The sequence below is a fragment of the Macrobrachium rosenbergii genome, chromosome 24 (genome assembly GCF_040412425.1).
Source record: "Macrobrachium rosenbergii isolate ZJJX-2024 chromosome 24, ASM4041242v1, whole genome shotgun sequence".
Classification (NCBI taxonomy): domain Eukaryota; kingdom Metazoa; phylum Arthropoda; class Malacostraca; order Decapoda; family Palaemonidae; genus Macrobrachium; species Macrobrachium rosenbergii.
Genome location: NC_089764.1, coordinates 31,638,582 through 31,660,554, shown reverse-complemented (window position 1 = coordinate 31,660,554; position 21,973 = coordinate 31,638,582). Strand labels below are relative to the sequence as shown.

Genomic DNA, 21,973 nt, shown 5'->3' with positions numbered 1-21,973 from the left:
ATGTCTCCTAGATGCCAACAGCATCTGGAGTTCCCAGGAGGTTACCTATCCAAGTACAGACCAGGCTTAAACGTTGCTAAAATTTACTGACCAGACAAGAAGTGATGTTTTCAATGTAGTATGGTCATTGGCTGTTATGCCTATGGCCTGGAAAGACAGAGCCGAACAGCTTTGGTGTGTCTAGATTGAAGGACTAACCTGACCATCTTCCTAGATTGAACAATCCTTCAGAACATCAGGGTGTCAAGACCGATTGTCACTAACACCAACCCTAGAGACCAAACTTCTGTCTGGTTGACTGCTGTGCTGGGTGTGCTACTACAAACCCATGCATCTGCATTGTCAACTGAGGAGATGAAAGGAAACTAGCCCTCACTCTTGTTGACTATGGAACTACCGTGGTACCATTCCATTACAACACAACGGAACACCTATCCTTGGATCCTGAGTTCTGAGGAGCTAAGAAGATTCAGGATTTTGAGGTGCAGATTAGGTCAGGTTAGGCTAGGTTTAGTTTAGGCTAGGCTAGGATGTAACCCAACCCAACCCAATGAAGTGTAGGTGACTGCCTTTTGATTGATGCCATGTGGCATGAAGTTCCAGGATACTGAAGTGCAGGTTAGGTTAGGATTAGTTAGGCTAGGCTAGGTTAGGTTAAGTACCCAACTTAACCTCTTGAAGTGCAGGTTGATGTCTTGAGGCATGAAGCAACTCCTGAGAGGAATCGTGTAACGACACTCTTAGGAGTGATCTTCGTTCTTCTCTAAGCCTCCACGTGAATGTGGATGGGGGCATGGCCCTGGACATACCCTGCTGTGGCAACGTTCCCGAGTGGGATATGAAGGAATGAAGAAACATCCATATACTTGACAATCACTCATGCTAAGTAGAAGAATCTCCAAGTCTATGTCCATAGACAGGGAAGGGAAGAAAACATCTAAAACAACTGTAGGACACAGTAATGCAACATCTGCACGATCATGCCTCTTCATCTTTGGAGAGCTAATCTTGAGCTAAGGACGTTTGGTAAACTGCAGCAACGCCAAAAAAAACGTCATGGCCGTGCATTGTTGTGGCAAGGACAAGGCTACATCTACCTACCCAGGGCCTCTCTCTTCCTCCTTGTACAACGTGAAGCAAAAAAATGGTTGTGCAACATTGCACGGCTGCGAATTCTTCCTTTGGGCACACCCTACAAGAGACTAGCATGTGGCTTAGTGATCTCATTAAACCACTTTATATTGAAATGAATACTCTGAGTGCACAGAATCTAACACTTACCCAAAACCTTGGTTTATTTCCTGGTCTTCCTCATTGCGGTGCACTGCAGTCAACCATCTTACCTATGATCACTATATATTCTCCTTTAGTTAATTCTTCATGCTTCAATCACATCCCTGGACATCACTTTTTTTTTTTTTTTTTTACTAATAAGCCAAGTCCGATCAGTCTCGTCTTTCTCCCACTCCACCATAATTTGTATTTCTCCAAGTCACAACCAATTGCTTTTGTTCCTTTTCTGTAAATACAATAATATTAAATAACAATAAAAAAAACTGTTACAAATTTATATAGCAACACTAAATGATGAGAGTACAGTGTAAGTAATTAAGTAAAAAAAAAAAAAAAAAAAAAGAATCACACAAGCAAGCCTGCTCAAGTGTACTCTTAAGCAGAACAACTAAAATCCATCGCTATGGAAAACCATGATACAAGCTATGGCACAGTTCGAGATTTGAGAACATCAAAAGAGCCAATGTTGAGCACACAACTACCCAAGATGCCTCTACGTATGATAATATTTTGTTTGTGTCATGATCTGTTTGAATCCCCTAACACCTGAGAAACAAAACTAGTTTCTAGGCTCTGTTAGGAACTCCTGCAATGACACAGAGCGGGTTTTTGAGTCATAAGTAGCTTGGGGTTTACCTTTCTCAATGAACTGTTTTACTTTTTTATTTACAGTATGTCATAAAATACAAGTAAAAATAAGTGAACGAAAATTGGCAAATTTTATTGAAAAACATTAAAAATGAGTGTACATAACAAAAGATCTCTAATGTTTGTCCAAGGTATCTTTTCATCTGTAGCACAAAGCAGTAAATAAAAGTACAATTACTGAAATCTCTAATCAACACCATCTAACTATTTTACTGAAAACAATCTAGTGACGTATCCACCTCATTCAGAGGAAGAAAAAATATACCCTGTAGAAATGGCTGTTTAGGGAATGCTTTAATTTTGAAAACTTTATGAAGGGAAAGAATAGTCAATACAGCTCTAAGCCATCTTTAGGAAACCTCATATTCCAAAATGGTTAAGTCATGAGATATAAAACTGTAATGACTACAGTAGCATAGCTTTAAAGTCAACTGAGGAACAAAAATTTTCAATATCAGTGCATTCTTGCAACATCAGCTTACAGTACAGATTTAGATTCTGGAAGTTTTCAAAACTTAAACTTTGACTTTCATGCCATTCCATATTCAATACAAGGGCCCAGGGATGTACAAAGTTAATAATATATCAAATCTATAAATCAAACAGAATAGCATACATATACCAATGGACCTAACAGCCTATCCTGTGGAAGCTTATTTTCAAAGTCGGTAGCCCTTGAGTTTTGTTCCTTTTTTAAAAATAACAGCAATAATGATTAATCTTAGAATTAAATAACATCACAGAAAGGGAATGAAAAAAATTTTCAAGAACACCAATTCACTGCAGACCACAAACTGCTCTTGCTTTCTCAAAAGTGGTTACCTTGCAAATAAAGAAATTAACTGCTGAATGAGGTATTGTAACACAACTGCGAAAATATTCGTCTTGAAAAATCTAAAATTAAAAAAAGCTTTAGGTTGATAACACCTGCATAAATACATTGCTGAAGTGCTGGCTACAGATTGTTGCATGCACGAGTGATTATCAATATGCACCAACAGCAGAACCAATAATAAATTCATAATCTTTGAGAAAAAATACCCTATTCCTTCAAGATACTTCATTTCCCTTACATAAATTTATCAATACACTGTAAATTAATATATTTTTTGTCATCCTACTTGCACAGCAGCACAGAGCTTGGGAACCACATCAACTTAAGGTGCGCAATTTTACGCTCATCCTCATACCTGGCTTTTGTTTGAATTGAAAAAGAACTTTTTCGGCACTTCACAAGAGACGTAATATGAATTAGGAGTTATTTTCCCTTCTATTTTTCTAAAGTATCCTAACCCTCATGACGTTGAATCCCTGCATCAATTGTTTATCACCAGCTACCTTGTACAGGTTGTGGATAATTCACAAGGAAAATATCTAACCAAATATTTCCTTCTAAGGAGCTAAGTAATAGAGAGGTTATTCAGTATGAGTATCTTCCAGTAGTCCAGCAACTACTGTACTTACTTTTCTAAGGATTTCTTATCAGGGAAAGAGTTGGGCAATTCATATTGTATTAGAGGTAACTTTTCAAGATTATCCACATTTCCATTTTCATATCTCAGTTGCAACTACGTAATAATACAGCGTTTTAAACTCGTGCCTCACTCCTCAGCATGACAACTGACCCATTACATGCCTGTGTTCTCAGTTAATAATATCCATGGCTTATGGACACTAAAGAAAAATGGAGATGCAGATCAGAAATTCATTAACCAACGACAATGTCTTTGTCCCTTCCGTACTGCAACCCTCAAATTATCCAGGTTATCAGTACTTACGTACAATGACCTGATCCCAAGTTAACAGGATTTAAGATTGGCAAATGGATCAAGAGTAAAAGATGTAAATGGAGGGATGCTGTTATACTATAAACTTGAAAATGCTTGGGGATGTAGACGTTTAGAATTTAAGGATGGTACCTACATGACTGGGGGATTGAGGCACCAGGAGTAATTGCGATTATGATAGGGATCCCGAAGTATTGAAGTTATAGCGTAATTGACTGACTGACCAGGATGCGTACTTATGTCTGCATGAGTATAAGGTTCAAAGCATTGGGTGGGAGAAATGATTACTGGTCTACTATGCCAAGGGACAGATGATGCTTGTGACTGTAAGAACACAACATTATAATAAAGTAAGGTAAAAAGGTTACCACAAGTAAACAGATCAATTCAAATGTTGGTTTGGTTGGTGACAGACAAATAGTTAGTGGTAACAATTTATAATTCTGGAGTCTGAAGAGACAGAGAGGGAGATTAAAGAATGTGTTAGCTAGATGAAGTGGATAAGGTGCTGGAATAGAAGTCTCAATATCCAGGAAGCGTCAGAGTGTCAGCATGATATGAAAGTTGTGTGGGGAGGGGGACAAAGTGCTGCAGAAAAGACCCAAGTATGTGAAATGGCCGATGCTATTCGTGTTTTCCACAAAAGGGTTATCATTGATTATGCAGTCTATGGATGAACACGGCTAGAGATGTCATAATAGGGAAACTGGTTCCTGATTGAACAAAAAACAAAACAAAACCACAACTTACAATTGCAGTGTACAGAATATGCTATGATAAATATTTCCCTCGAAATTGAAAAATAAAAATAGATACTGTTATTTGGTGTAAGTAATGATAAAAAGGGCTGTGTTTGTTTCTTTGCAACCAAGTGAACAGTTGGTTACCCGACAAACAGATACAGCAGACCCACCACCCACCCCCACAATTTGCAGTTTCACCTATTCGTGGATTTCTCTGTGGAACATATGTGCACTTTGAGGAAAATTCGCCTATTCGTGGTATTTTTCATTGAGAAATTTTCACATATTACTGTATTTTCATATTTTTGTGACTGAATGCACTTTTTGTGATAAAACTATTAAAATATTCAGGTATAAGCTTATTCAGAGGGTTTTTTAGTGTTTTGAACTATAAAAATAGGCAGTTATAAGCATTTTTAGAGGGGTTTTAAGTATTTGCGGATTTGAGATATTTGCAGGGGTAGAGGTACGCATCCCCTGTGAATACTGGGGGTTGGCTGTACTGAATACAATAAACTCCCCCGTATCCGCGTTCTCACGATTCGCGGACTCACGTATTCGCGGATTTCTCTGTGGAACTTATCTACCCATTATTTGCGGAAAATTCGCCCATTCGTGGTATTTTTGACTGAGAAATATTCACTAATTACTGTATTTTCATATCATTTTCATGACTAAATGCACTTTTTGTGTTAAAACTATTAAAATACTCAGGTATAAGCATTTTTAGAGGGTTTTCCTTGTGTTTAAACTACCAAAATAGGCAGTTCTAAGTGTTTTTAGAGGGGTTTTAAGTATTCACAGATTTTAGCTGTTTGTGGGGGGGGGTGTAGTATGCATCCCTCACGAATACGGGGGGTTTACTGTACAACAGCTGGTTCTTAATTACAAGTATTCTCAGATCTTGTTGAAATACCCCAAAATTACTTCAAACTCTGGCTTGTATGAATACCTAGAATGGCTACTTGTTAGCTTTCTACACTGACAAGAAATAAAAGGAAAGTGTACAGTGATGTACATATACATGGAACACTGTTTTCCACTGTACATTCATTTTAATGTGCACATGTGCAATCTGAAAGTCCATTTCATTAAGGGGTTTGCTATATATATATATTAGAACATTATGAAATCACACTGTATACAGCCATGTTGAATTTCAAAAAGCGCAGTGGAAATTACCAATTTATACCGACTCGTGAGAGTAGCAATGACGAGCTTACATCAAATTAATAAAGATCTATCAAAATATATTATTTGTTTATAAGTAGAGCTTTACAATCACTATTTACGATATAATTTTTGCATTGTGTCAACTTTCTTCCTTAATTACCATACCTCCTCTAAGAATACAAAGTATATTCCCAAAAAATCAAGAAAAATTAGTCTATTTTATGGATTAGTAAGGAGTCAAAGTTACTACAGGGTCAGTGAAACTTCAGGTGTAACTCGGCATTAGACGTGACTCATGACATCAAGAGTAGTATAGAACATCATGTAACCTTTTGTGTATAGGCAATCTTTGTTCAGGTTACTCAGTGACCATGAAAACTTCATGTGACGATGAACTCAACTCACACCTACACGAGGACGACGAAATCCGAGCTACAGCAATATAAAAAGGCCAAGACCTACGTGAACATAAAGACGACAATGTGATTTACTGTCTTCCTGCTGAACAGCATATTCTCTAGACCAATCTTACATGAATAATTTTACACTCCAATCCAACACAAACAACTTAGATAATATAACATGGGAGATTTACTAATACACAGCAATTTACAGCATTATGTAGGACTGAATACATACTTGATACACCATACACCTTTTGAAAAAAATACCTTGGTGCAAAAATGTGTTGTCAGAATGATTCTGGATATTCATTAGATATTCACTCCTTTACATCAAGAAATAAATTAACACCTTTCATCAGTCTGTTCAATGAGTACGAGTATTTAAGAAGTGATGACCATATTACAGTAAAGTCCCCTTCATCCGGTGTCCAACTATTTGAAAGTCTCAAGGCACCACATCTAATTTTCACCATACCGGGCACCACACATGTACCTTCTATGCATGCAAGCATGAGTAGCCATATCAAGAGACATGCAAATTTAAACAAGTGTTAAGTAAGTGTTGTATCGTAATGAAGTGTTATTTCCTGCCCTTCTATGAAACTGAGTAAAGCTGTTTCCATTCTCTGATATGTTTTCTGGTTAGTGCATTAGCTATCAGAACTTGTGTAAAAAGTGTATTTTTAGGCCAACAGTGCCTTTATTTCTGAACCTATGATCCATGAGAAAGCTGTAAAAATATCAATGGACATAAGGCAAAAATATATGTACAGTAATCTCTGATAATGTTTCGTACAATAAACAAAACTGAGTTTAAAAAACATATGAACGAAAATGTAGCCTGGGGCAGTTATGTGTAAATCACTAACACCAGCTGTCTTGTAAAGTATATTGCGTAGGAATGCTCAGTCTTAGCTTGTAATGTACATATGATCACAAAATAAAGTTCGAATGTACTGTCTAACATGACAAGCAGTTTTGAATGTTTATCTACAATTGCCTAAACATAATATATTGTATGCACATAGCAACATCCTAGGAATGCCATGTCTAAATCTAAAATGATTCTGAAAGAACAGCAGATGTTTGAAATTTGTACTTGTGATCTTGAATTGTGTTTTATGTCATACAACACTCTTATGGTTAACGATTACTGATGTTAATTTTGAACTGAAGACACTGCATTCCTATGTTCTATAACTCAAGAGAAAAGTTTATGTTCATAAAAAAGTGCCTCAAATCAATATTAGGTACTATATACTTTCACAAGCAATAACATTATTTATGTAAAGTTAAAATCAATAAAAAAAAAAGACAAAAACAACTTCAATGTTGAACAAGGAAGAAATTGCACATTTAAACCATATGAGCCATACTGAAACAATGAGCTACAATTCACAAACTCGTCAAAGTGGTAGTTAATATAATACAAGCTTTTAACACGAAATAATTTCATGTGAGTAAACAATTATATGTACTTTAAAAACATTAACAAAAGAGATTAACAGAAGCAAAAGGTAAAAGAAAATTAATCAAAATGACGACCAATAAGTGTTGGAAGAAACAGGCATTTTATATAAACCAAAGCACAAAACCACAGGAATACTATTAACACACTATCAGTGGCAGTATAATACAAAATACCATAACATGGGACAGCAAGTTACAAATCTGCTTTAAAATCGACAACAAAGAAGAAATTAGGGATTGTAATGAACAATAATCATCCAAGAAATGACAAGTTTTTATAGTAATTTGTATTTTTCCTGTCATATAAACCTGAGGTCTTTGCATACGGGACTTACTTTCAACGCAAGCTGGAGCTGGCTGCTTTAATTTAAAACAAGGTGGATATTGGTAGCTGGCTACTGACGGAAGGGGAGGAATCCCCTACATCTAGTTGGTACGCATTCACTTTACTTTTTAGCTGCGTCCGAGACAGATGTCTCTTCTGCTGCCTGCAGTTCGACTTAATTCTTTATTATTCTTTTCTATCTAGCGTAAAACTGGCGAGATAGGGTTCTCTTCATATTCCAGTCATTGTTTATCCTTTGTAAACTACTTCCCGTTTCCTTCATAGCAAGAACATGCAGAGATTTGTCGACATTTTTATAGAATAAAAAAATTATGAACACAGGGTTCTGTAAAGACTACATACATCCCAATTTATTCAAACTGTCAAAAATGATGACATTACAAGCATAATCATCAAGACCTGCAACTCTAACAAGTTTACAGTTAACTATGTTTGCTAGCTTCAACCGGTTACATTTCGTTAATGTAAGTGCTTTACATGTTGGTAATAAAATGCATAGTTTTTCTTGTTAACAGTTCACCCTACTACTTTTTTCACTGACTTTCAATTCCATATTAATAACTATCAATGACAATTTTTTTCCTTTTCAAATCATTTGTTTCTTTGTCAGCTGATTTCATCCCCCTACCAACTGTAAAGAATACGCACTGCCATTTATGCAGAACAGAAGTGTCTGAAAACTACAACTAACCTCCTGAAAGGATACAATTAGATCATAGTTGCATTAAAATGCATACTTTTTATTTTATTTTCATGACTAACATTTTTGCTCCTTTCACTTTTAATGGCACACGTGTCATGTTATATCATATCATTGTGTATTTTAAAACCCTATTACTTTGATGTGTAAATCACAGCCTAATGTTTAAATGTGTAATAGTCCAGCCCTTTGTGCTGTAGTTTGGATGAAGTGCACACACACAAACAGTTTGTGATTTTCACAGCATAGAATGCACCTTCTCTTTTTACTGGAGCCGTAACTGAGTTGAAATATGAGTAAATTCTAAAATAATGCTGAAAAACAAGTAGCGATCTCTTGTGTGTTCAGAGGAGTGAGCACAGCAGCATTCAACTAGGTGAGCAGCAACCAGGACAATGTGTGGTGGCCTGGGAAATTTCAAATTAGGTGGCTTGGGAATTTTGAAATCAGTAATGAATTAGTGAAGGAGCCAGGTTACTGGTAGGTAGATTACTGAATACCTACCTGTAAATAATGAAAGTCATGGAAATGATAGCTGGTGAAAATAAAATTAGGAAAAGATAAAACTATTGTTGGGATAAGTGACACAAACATGGTATATATTCTTCACTATGAGGTAACAGGCTAGTTGGCTAGTCTAGGGTATCTTCATATTTCAGTTATCCACCATCCACTAACTCCTAGGGCACCTGGACAACGGGGACTTTACTGTACAAACACATGCATGATAGCAAAAATGGGAAAGAATTTTCCTTAACAAAAGATATCACATCCAAGTACAAATGGACAATGCATAAGTAATAGCCTGCCAATGCTAGCATGATTTTACACATAAAGATATATATATTTAACAAACTATAAAGCTCATCATCAAAATAGCAGTCAACATGCTATGAAATTTCATCGGCTCTCTAAAAAAATAAAAGAAGTTCTACATCCTTGATTCTTTTAAGTAATATGCAAATGAAAGAAAAGCCAAACATTACTTTTGGAGATAAACCTGATTACATAAACCTGTTGATACAAAGTAAATTAACATTACAGTAGATTTTCTTAGTGAACCAAAGTAAAGGCCCCAACTCAAAGACTTTGAAGTTTTTTTTTTATTTTCTTTAAATTGAATGCTGTATCACAACAAGGGGAACAGACCTCATATATAAATAACGATAAAGGGAATTTCAGACAGAATGTGGTTATATCTGAAAAAATAGATTCGATCACTGCAAACACTAAAATGCAGTGATTTAAGAAACACCTCTTCCCGTTCTCTAAGTTTTCCCTGACAGCATTCTAAAACTGCTAATATAAAGATTACAACCTTCTGACCAACAAGAACTCAAATTTTCCATCATTCCTGTTGCAAAAACTACCTTAACTTTTACCGCACCCTAAAAGAATAACATCTGAATGTCTTTTAATATAAAATAATAATCTTACTCTGCTAAGCTAAACTTGCAAGCATGAGCATCAAAATATCATTTTCTCCAGCCTTACATCTCATGAGGCCAAGAGAGCTTTCTCTCTACTAAATACATGCATCTGCTCTATTCTATAAGACAACCTAATCATTATGGAATGGTCATGTAGACAGCAACAGTGCAATTTCATTGCTATTATGAAGAGGTCATCAAGATCTTTAACGTTGAGAATGACGGTACGGACATTCTGTGCAGCTCGAGGAAGGTTAATCCACCTGTAATAAGAGTTAACCGTTCAGTGACATGCTTCATCATCAAGACTATTAATGTAGCACATATTCACGTGTAAAACAACAAATACGTTGGACTTGCCTGCTGACATAATTAGTATTAGATAAAGGTATCACACCTGGAGGGGCAAAAACCTTATTAATGGGTAAAACTGGTGTACAGAAAATCAAATCAAAATGTCTATTTCATGCTTTGTACAGCATATAAGTAGTGCAAATCTTGCAGTTCTATGATAGGAACCATAAAAAGCAGGTTGGGCGTATGTATTAGGTACGCAACAAAAAAAAAAGAATGAAAAAGTACAATTACTGACATGGTGTCTGGTAATTGTTACACAACAAAGGTAGAGAAATAAATGGCTTCTGTGGCAGAAAATTGTAAAACACTACATTACCATTTCCATTACTGGAAAATGGCCACTTCTACTTTCAATCCTAATTCATCCTCAATAAAGTAGTGTTTACATAACTTGCTACTAATAGGAGAACAAATAAGTTTTCTGAATACCCTAGTATGTTCTGACAATTGAATTCTAGAGGTAAGACATTTTACACAAAAACAAGAAAAGTTATGTAATGAACAGAAGTGCTATTTTTCATAGGACTTTTATGAATTTCATAGAACTTTATTGTGAAGTTCAACTGATTTCCCTCACTAAATGTACATGCTACGCATGAAAATCACATTGCTTGTTAATGCTATGGCAACCATTTAACATTTGTTGGAAACGTACTGCATTTCATATTCACAAATCGATTACTTTATCATGTTTATCACCAGTCCATGAGAGACCAGGCTATCAAAGCCCTTTCAATCCTAGACCATTTGTTAGACAGCAAGTAATTCAGGTATCTAAATCTCCAGAGGCAGCACATCTTGCCTGCTCGAATTCCTAAGTCTTTAATTCATTTGTGCAACCCCGTAAGGCTGAGACAATTAAGGCTGAAACAAACTGTGGAGCTGGGAGAAGGGAAATCTGATAGTGAACCAGATGAATGTCAATAACCTTCATTTTATGGTGAACAAACCTGTTACTTGAATAATACTGTTAGCTCCTTGGGAGGGAAGCATCCTTTGTGTGAACAGGTATTTGGTTTCTGAGCACTATTTACCAACGGTTACTATCAAAGCTACGTAAGTTAAGATGTTCTCAAGTTGTAAGCTTCAGGTTGATGATAATACATGGGTTCTCCAATGTCAAGACTGTTCAAAGACTCAGCAAATCAACCATGTCTCAAACTAAAAATATTGGAGGTAGAAGTGAATGTCGACTCGGTGGCTGGTAACAGAGATAATTTACATTAATAAAAGAAAAATTATACAAAAATTACTTAATTGCTTATCTGTCTACTATAGTGGGCTTCAATAAAATAAAGCTCTAAAGCTCTACAAACACACACACACACAAGATATAAAGAATGCAGAAAACTGAAAAATATATTTAAATGAACAGCCCATTACTAAACACCAGGATTGAATACGAGAAAGAAACAATTAAAATACTCCTGACCACAAAATTTTTTATTTATATATATTCTTTAATCTATACACTTTTAATTCCAAAATAACAGTTAAGCAAAAAATAGTTCTTTTATTTCTTCCCAGACGTGTACCCTATGTGACCCAGTAATACCTGAGAAAGGTCCGCAAGGTAGTTCTCTAATACTCGCCTAGGGATTAGCTGGTAATGGATCATACCTTGAAAACTAGAAGATCATAGTATGTGAATATATTAATATGAAAGTACAGTACAGTACAGTACAATGCACTGGTTTTCTATTAAGTTTACTTTACAATAACAGACTACTGTATTACAAAAGTTTCACATCAAAATATTCGCACACAATTCATCTCAAAAGTCTCAAGGCATGAACTGTCATCAGCTGATCCATGTGGCACATATTTTCAAACTGACCCGCTTACGAAACTCAGACTATCTAAAACTAAAAGAACTTCTTTTGTCCAGGTTCCTATCACCATCACTAGAAGACCTCTTCGGATCCATACACAACCATGAAGATATGTGAGGACACGTGAAGCACATAAAGAATTCACAGGCACAGTGACCATGACACAATGTTTGTGAGGTACTGCATGAGGCTGATGCTGATCATGGTTGACTGTACGAGTTAAACGATGTTTTTAATCGAGTTGCTTAGTAATCTTTGCCAAGTGATCAGGTTATGATACAAATCACAAGATCTTGGCCATAAAATAAATAACTGTACACTAAAATTAATTATAAAACATTTATTGTTCAATAATTTAGTTAACTCTTGAGAATCAAATGATGTTAAACAAATATCCTTTGAGATTCTGATGACTTCAAGGCATCCAAAGACAAATTAATTATACTCATAAATAATCATAAATCATAAATACTTGGACATCAGGCAGCAGTGGGATGTTGTCTGGGGGGTAATGGGTGTATTAGCTTCATCTCCTGAAAACTTGTGGCAGTCCAAAGAGAAATTTTTTCTTTACGATTTTCAAATGCAAGGCAAACTGGAAGCTGAGTTTTGCAAGATTAAATAAATAGCATGCCACAAGTACTAAACTGCTGAGGTGTTCTTTTGTGTTTTATCTCATTGTGTTAAACAGTGCAATACAACTGTGTGAAATTACATAACCACTCAAATTTTTGTAGTGAAGGGCATTTAATTGTGAAGTACAATTTTCCAAAACATTATTGAACTTGATTCCAAAATTTCATGCCAAGCCCTTCAAGATCATTGTAAGATGCAGAATTTCAAAAGTATATTTGGGATTAAGATTTAAGCACAAGGACTGGAATTAAAAGCTAACTGGGTACTTATTTGGGGCTGTAGATCTCACAAATACTGCAATTGCATAAGGAACAAGAAATAAATATGTCTTTCTATCTGCCAGTCAACAAAACCTTGGATTGTGTTCTATCCTGATTTCTAATTATGCCCTCAACATCAAGTTATCAGTCATCACACCTAATGTTCTTCCTCCCAGGAGTGGAACGAATACTTATAAGCTTAAAATGTCCTCTAACTCAAGGAGGCGTTCCTGTTGTTTGATCACATAGTATGTGTTCCCCCAACCTTGAATTGAAGCATCTGTAACATCAGTACCTCTGAGGAGACCTTGACCATTAGAACTCTACTCAGTAACTGGGGTAACACCATGTCAAAGGTCCTACAAGACACCATTAAAAAGCTATGACTGGGTGATCTTCTGGAGGAGGTGAAGTCAACCAGAACCTTGACAGTTGCAAATGAAGTGAGCTTAAACTAAAGTGAGTGTGTAGAACCAGTTCCTAGAGTGATGCCAGATGCCCAGTTGAGGATTGCTATTATCTCACTTGAAACCTTAGACTTTGCCTGTACAGGCGTACCAAAGATGACAATCTCCTGATTATGTGAAAAGGGTCGAGGCAGCAATACTGCCGCAAAAGAAAAATCTGGCAAACAGTGAACAGAAGTCTCACCAAGCTGCAGGTTCATGAAAAGTTGGGAGGTAACTAATATATACCTGAGGATCCTAACCGTACATACACAGTGACAGAAATTTTGTCTATCTGACAAACAAAAGAATAAACATGGGATCAATTGGGACACAAATATCAGGCATATACATAATGGATGGGGTGATGAAACAACCTATACCCCAAAAATAAGTACCCTGTTAGCAACGATAATTTTAAACTCCATATCATTTCCAGAAGATTTTAACTTCATGTTATAGGTACAATTATGCTTTGTACATATGCCAAAACACCTAATACAGTCAATTTCTATATTGCGTGACAAAAAAGTAGGAAAAGTTACGCTGAATTTCCACTTATGTACAAGTTAATTTCAACAGATTAGTGGACAACGTGCACTGCTGCTAATAAAATGTTGATAAATCCGTTCAACAAAATCAAATGAAAGTGAAATTTCTGGAATCATTGGTCAGATAATGCAAATCAAACCTACTTAAATAACAAAAGTGTCAAGAACATTACCACCTCGCAAAAACTTACTTGAATTAAAATTGGTCATTTGACGTTCACTTCAAGCGCTCAAATTTCCTGAATACAAAGAATGTAATATAACATTAGTACAAACTGTTTTCAGGTCAGCAATATTTGAACCAAAATGAAATTAGTCTCTCATCTATTAAAGACAGTTGCAATTTTACATTTGCAAATGATGAAGTAATGAAATTATATAAATTTATATATTATTGACCTTCTTATGTAACGGAATTTTGTGCATTCTTTTAGAAAGCTCTTCAAGCGTTATATAAGCCAAAACATTAAATTTTTAACAACACCTCAGAACCAGCCCCTGCTAGACAAACATCCTTACAGTATTCACCATTTCAAGAAGTGAAGAGAATGGGGAAATTTTACGTTTAGATACAAAGTTAAGATATTTGGTAGCCAATTTTGGAATAATTGATGTCATACGTTTATTTCAAAGTTAAGAATGTCCAGAAAAAAAGGGATTTTGTTTTAGCAAATAATTACAAAGTTACATAATTGATATAATTTTCTAGATTTCTTATATCTTAATCTAAAATTGCAAATTCTTTTTGAAAATTATGTTTAAGCAAACAATACAATTATTATATTAGCTTTAAATTCAGCCTTGGAATATGGATTGGGCATCTCTCTTTCTCTTTCTCTCTCTCTCATGGGTTGTAATTTCTTTGTTTATTTCCTTTTTATTTTAATTACTTTATAGTGCTCTTTAAATCTTTAAATATGCAATTTTCTTTGTTCAAATGAATGTTCTATTTTAATTATATGTACATGTAGGTGCAGTTAGTACTTATTACCAATCTTCCTCCCTCTTCTGTACTCCATGGGCCCCTTATTTACTTAGCGATAAACAAAATAAACACTGATAGTAGCTTAGCCTCCTTTGAACAGGAGCCTCTGAATGAAACTGTAAAGGAACTAAAAAAAAAAAAATGTAGATTAAAAAAAAAATGTTGTCAAGGGAATGGTGCAAACAAGGGAAATGCCTTGAAATGACAGATCACTTTAAACGAAACTTTCAAGTAAAACTTGACACTGTAAGGGAGAAAAAAGGGATTGTAAAGATAAACATAAAACATACTTCTTTGGCCCCTGATCCATAAAACTGGAAACTGTTTCTCATCTCTCCTACTGGTCAAACTATACACATCAATGGTCTCTCCCAATCTCCAATCATTAAAGCAAGCTATCATCTGAGTGGCATTCTCAGTTATACAATATCACTTTCTCCTCAAGTTCTGATTTTTGTGATTTTACAGTACTTTATCTTCTATGAGACAAGACAATTGCCTCTTTCAGGGTTCATCCCTTACCTCCTATTTGTCTTCTCTTTTTTGTTTTTCTTTATTGCCAAGCATGATAAAATGATTTCCTTGCAAGATATGTTGGCCTCTACATATGGAAAAATGATCGAAATTGGTAAACATTGAGGTACCCTTTCAAACTGAAGCCCTGATTCCTTAACAAATGGATAGTAGAATTTTATAGTACTTTTGAATGGCTGAAATAAGGCCAATAATTTGAGGTGCACAACCATAAAGATATACATTAGTTGAGAATCATGTCCAAACTATAAACACCTGTCTCAAAACCGTAATCATCGACAAGATGTAAGACTCTGGAAACTCCTCATGTATATTTCTGAGAGCAGCTCAAATGATATACCAACAGAAAATTTTAAAAGAACAGTTACATTCCCCGCAGATGACCACTACCTGTTATGGAAATCTAAAAAATTTAATTTCAATGCTCTGCTTTACACCTAATCATCTTTAACAATATGCAATTTAGCCCTAACCTTAAAATGACGGAACTAACTACAGCTAATGGTAGAAATTTCTTTGATACATATGGTAATAAATCTTATAAATCTTAACAGTATCAAAGAAAAAGGTGGTTTCCCAATGGATGAGCGTGAGGATTGTAAAGAGCTGTGATGAGCCACTTCTGAGGGTGGTGTTCAATATCAGATCACAAGCTTTTAAATCCATATCTTCAGTTTTATTGCACACTTGGTAATACTGCTCCCACCACTTTCATCATTCATACCTTTACTTGAAAGACACAAATCAAATATTCTGAACAAAAACCAAGTCGTAATACAGATAAACTAGGTACTTTTGAATCCTATTAAGACAACTAGTGCCATTTACAGTAGTTTCAACATATCAATCATGTTGATTATGGGGAAATTGAAAAATTTATATTGTAAAAGGAAGGGAGTCCACTACACTGCAATTCAACAACACAAGTGTCAAATATCAGACTCTTCAAAAAATAAAAGGATATTAATGATATATAACACTGTTAAAAATAAACTGGAAAAGGAACATTGTTCAGTTTCTAATTACGAGAGACTTTCAATCAAATGTTTACCTTCCTTACTGAAAATCTAGCCTAAAAATTTTGTAACAATTTACTACGAAGAAAAATTTTGTCTCATCATAAATTTTACAATTTTGCAAAAGTCTGCCTGCAAAAACTAATAACCACAGGATTAAACAATTTTCTATAAAACTGAACAATGGATAACACAATCTTCATTAGAAGGAACAATAATTACAAGCTCACCCATAGTTATAATAAAAGTTAACAGAACCCTTACTGAAAATGTTCTAGAAGTAATTCGTATGTGGTGAACACTACTATTTTGAAGTGTATTCAGATATCTTAGAAGAGACAGATACACTATTATCAAGTCTCTGAAATTCAAATATGTGAAATTAAACCTACAGAATTATAGCTCACTTTCATGTACATGAAAGCAGATTTCTTTAAAATATTAACATAAATCCTGTTTCACCTTCTGACGATGACAGCTTACCTTCACAATGATATATTGGTCTATAAACAATACTATTTGGTAAACAAAAAAAAAAAAACCATAGGGAGTGAAATTACATTCATCAATAAATTTTCAAGTCAAGTAACGAATCTAAACAACAGATTTCTTTCACTCTTTAATTCAATGCCATATATATACAAAAAATATCAGGTGATAATCAGATTCCTAAGCTAAAAGATAATGCTATAAAGTATGTAATTTGCATTGTTTTACAAAATTTTCTAGTCGTTTTTCTGTTTCACAAATACAACCCCTGCACCTTTCATTGCTAATACTGGAATATAAAGGGGAAATGTACAATACAGTTCCGTATTTGTATAGGTACCCAAGTTAGGACCACCATTTGGAAGAGAAGTTGATGCAGTATTGCAGTATTACCTTTGAAGTCTGCCAATCTATAAAGAAGATCACAAGCATACCAAAACAAGACACATTTGCCTACAAATCTCAAACATTTAACGTGACTAAATGTTTAGCACTGCCATCAATGCATCTCAGTTCACTTCAGTTGCAAAAAAACCCATTAAATGGATATTTTTCATACAAACAACTCTACATAGATTGCATTTCTTTCTAAGATACAAACGACCACACAATGCACCAAATGCTACAGTTAATAGTTGCATGATAACCATGGGCTGTCAGATAACAAAGCCATAATGGTCAAGCCTGTAGTTACACCACAGGCATTGTGACATAAGGACAGTCCTAATAAGTTTTAACATCGTCAAGAGAGCTGCCTTTTGTGCAAAGTCTAATTTCTCAACATCTCTATACTAACAGCTATTTGGAATAGCATAAATGCTAGACCTCTTCAATATGGAATAAATACATTTGTCTCATCAAGTTTCATAAATGGGACGGAAAGGTGTGAGGCAAAACAAGGTGGGAAGTAACATGTCTTCTCTGTATGGTTACCGACACTCAAACAACTTTGATATATAATTTCTATAAATATTCAGTAGTGTTAGCATGACAGTTATCCATACACATATTCCATACAGAAAAGATATTTGTTTTACCATTGCTAGTGCTGCATAAACAAAACACACCCATCTTTAGTGTTTAAGTAGATTCATAAAACATTACAGAATTTTTCAGTCTTCAAGGGCTCATGCCCCTTAATCAGAAGAAACATTTACTGTACAGTATAAATCAGAGGATGAATCATGACGGTAAAATTATGTTCACAAACAATAATATAAATAAATGCAAACACAGTAGGGGTTTGGAAGGAGCATTAATTAATGAGGCTAACAGTCTCTTGGAACAAATATCTAAGTAGGATGGACAAGATCATCAATACAAATAATGTCTGATGGGAAACCAGCCTCTTGGAAGTAATTACAGAAGCTAATACAGTTATTGTTTCTGTGGCAAACCAGTATCATCCACCTAGCAACTGGAATCTGGACCCAGGGGAAAACCTTCGTGAAAAGATCTTAAATGTAAACGAAAATAGATGTCTGGTGAAAGCTGCAGACAGTATACGAAACCACTCGGTACCAAAATTTTCTTTCACTTAAATTTTTCTCACAAAAAGGGACAGGAGTTCTTGAAGCTAAAAATAACTTCTGTATTGTTAAACAATTATACATCAAAAAATTGCAAAGGAAGGATATTTTTGTCTCCTGCATTTGCCAAAACCTCTTTTCTTCATAACTTGATCATATATGCCAACTAGTCTTATCACTTTATTATAACATATGCAATCTTACCTTACTTTTCAGTCCCAGACCTATTTTTATGTAAAATGCAAAAATTTCATTACATAACATTTTGCTACTTGACTCCGGGTTAATTTTTTTTTATAATGTTGCACGTGCACTATTGGTATACAGTTTTGGAACCTGATTAGTAAAAATAAAATATTGCCCCTGGACACCTTTCCAATATCTACTGAGACAGACTTCTCTAAAACCCTAAAGATGTAACTACTCGAAAAGTGCTAAGGTATTTTTTTTTTGTGTTACAACTACTAGTACCTTGAAAGTCACGATTTTTGAGGTAATACATATGGTTCAAGATTTATAGCACTTTTAATTTACTATGTTAGCAAATAATAATAAATCATGGTGCAATGTTAATAGAAATTCTTTTGATTGCTTATATAAAACTGATTTGCAGCAACTGGATGACAAAGTCACCCAATTTCTAGGTTTTTATTTAGCGATGTTTTTCTCAATTCCCATAAAATTTGAATACTGAATAGTATACAGTACCATGACTGCTTAATAAAACGATAAATAGAATCCTACAAAATTACTCTAACATTAACATTAAAACTGTCGGATGAAATTTACTAACCTGGACATAGGATGAATCTGTGATGGGTCTCCAAGGTTTGCGGAAATAGCTTGGATCCAGCGGATTGTTGTGAGAACTGTTGAAGTCTACCATGTACTTGCTAGCCTGAAATGTATAATTTCAATCATAGGAATTTGATTATCTTAAACACTTACTAAATGCAAGCCACTTTTAAAATGCACACTGTCCTCAACTTCAATTCATGATTTCCTTACTCGTTTCATTCTGGTATAATTCTTAGTTCATGACAGGGAACACTCAGCACTGTACAGTCAGGCTATTTAAAAAAATTTATCATACATTTTCACTGAAAATAATGCAAACACTTGTGACAAATTCTAAGAACAAAAACATGATAATCGTCTTTATCCCTTCTTTATACCCTTTAATACAAAATCAGTGAAAACCTTGAGATATCTCATTCTCTTTTGTATCCTTAAATCTTTAAAGAAGGGAAAGTAAATATGTAATGCGCTAGTTACTGATATTCATGCGCAGTACTGATATAATTCCATGATAAAAACCCAGTCACATTATCTCGTAACCAAATAACGAAGAAAATACTTCACAATCAGCAAATGAACTTACAAGGTAGAGAACCATTTTGGTTTTGTCGTCGTCACTCATATCTTCACCAATCATCATTGGATAAGATTCACTATTTTCGTGGATATATGTAGACAACAATGTTGAACAAACATCGACATCAACATTCCTTTCATTCATGATGGCACCTGTAAGGGCATGAAAAATGACCAAAGTCATTGCACAGCAAATATTTTTCAAATCTGAAACTGAGGCAGAAATCTGAACTGCATGTGTACATCACTACCAATGCATAAAATCATAAATCTATGTACAAAATACTATGGAAAATTCAAAAAACAATGTCAATTCCTCACCTTGAAGGGAAGGATCCTCTGACAACCACTGCATAAGTACCTCGCTAGACTGTGTGCACCAGAGGCAGGGGTATCTTCCCCGAATGAACTTCATTAATAAGTCATTGCCCCTATTATTCTTTAGCTGTGTTTCACTGGAAAAGAATACGCAGGTAAAAACATAACAATGACAAAGCATTCCAGTTAACTTTTCTGCAAAGATATTTGACAAAAATTTGACAAGGTTCTTTATCCCCTTACTATGATCTTATTTTCCCTGAAGCCAATGCCATAAAAGTTCATGAATATAAATTAGTTAGAACTAGAAATTTGTGGCATGGTTTAGCATATGTAAAAAACAGCACAGAGGACAAATGTTTTATAAGTTATTAAGTACTCCACCTTTTCATTTATGCTTTTAACAAAGTAAATAACGACAATAACCAACATAGTGTACTTCTTTTATGCAACATGTATTTCCATTAAAATTGTTAACTTACTCTGTAGTAATAATTTCATCTCTCACACGACGCACGATGGTTACAGGTCCTGTGTAACGACACAGCTGGTCCCCGGGAACGAGGTTGATGTAGTTACGTATAGCAATTTTCACAATGGTCCCCATCCAAGCAGGCATACGTGGCAGAGCCAGAGGAAGAATGTCATCGAAAGTAGCATCTAAGATTAGGCCATTAATCTGCAGGGTTGTAAGAATACACAAACAACAGATTAGGAAAATATTTCCTCAAAAATGAATACGGTAAGGTTCTTAATAAGTAACTCATTACTTCACTAATGCTCAGCTCTCAGTAAGTTTCTTTAAACTCTTTTTATAAATATAAGTAACTAACATCACTCTACATGCTTCTAAAAAATCTTAAACCAATAATTTTGTACTTTTTTAACAAAATAAATTTTAAAGATAATTTGTATTTTTCCTTGCTGCACAAACAGAAAGAAGCCTTCCGCATATTATTCCTGCAATGTCAGCTTTCCAGCTATTTTTATCAGAACTCTGTTTGCAACTTGTATATAGAATTATGTGCCATTCTCCATTCTCAAACAAGCACAGTTGACTGTATATTAATTTCTATTTTGTCTATTTCGTCAGGCACTACATTTCCGCTCGCAAGAACCCCTGACCTTTCCGTTTATTGTTTTGAATAAATTAGTAAGTTTGTAGACGCTGCCTCTTACTTACGCCTGCGCTACAGGTTTACCACGAAATAACCAGTAATAAACCAGTATTTTATTAATATTCTAATCAATCTTCCATTTTCTTTGTCACTCTCATACAAGAAATAATTACTCGACACATACTATTCAGTGATTATTTCCCCAAAACAGACATCTCTGTACTAGCAAAAATAAAAAACACAGACAACTGTTTAAATTCAAGATGCCCATACAACATACCTGATTATAATTCATAGCCACCCAGCTACTCGTGTATCCACCAATGCTCCATCCATAAACTATAATATCTTCTTCTCTGAATCCCAAACCATGGACAGCAAACTGCATGACAGCATCCACAGCATTCTGTTCTTGATCAGGGTATGGAGCACCCTGTAAGAGGCAATTTTGTGTAAATGTTATCGCAAGAAATACTTACGAGTATAAACAAATTAAATAACTTACACCTGTGTCAATGACCACTTCTAATAATA

At 34.9% G+C, this 21,973-nt stretch overlaps 1 protein-coding gene across 2 annotated transcripts in view; it reads right to left on the bottom strand.

The window, feature by feature from the left end:
• The window catches only part of LOC136851979 (phosphatidylserine lipase ABHD16A), a 35,737-nt gene that overhangs the window by 1,310 nt on the left and 12,454 nt on the right, over positions 1 to 21,973 (bottom strand). The window contains exons 9-14 of one of the 2 annotated variants that reach the window (XR_010857022.1): positions 21,720 to 21,872; positions 20,804 to 21,000; positions 20,325 to 20,458; positions 20,011 to 20,156; positions 19,423 to 19,527; positions 1,282 to 1,519 (exon numbers count right to left, since the gene is read on the bottom strand). Coding sequence is in view for 1 of the 2 variants with exons in the window: in XM_067126375.1 (XP_066982476.1) it covers positions 10,249 to 10,257; positions 19,423 to 19,527; positions 20,011 to 20,156; positions 20,325 to 20,458; positions 20,804 to 21,000; positions 21,720 to 21,872 (744 nt within the window). In the remaining variant the exon portion in view is untranslated. Of the gene's footprint in view, positions 1 to 1,281; positions 1,520 to 6,220; positions 10,258 to 19,422; positions 19,528 to 20,010; positions 20,157 to 20,324; positions 20,459 to 20,803; positions 21,001 to 21,719; positions 21,873 to 21,973 lie in introns of those variants that run through there. The other variant, XM_067126375.1, reaches the window with a different exon arrangement.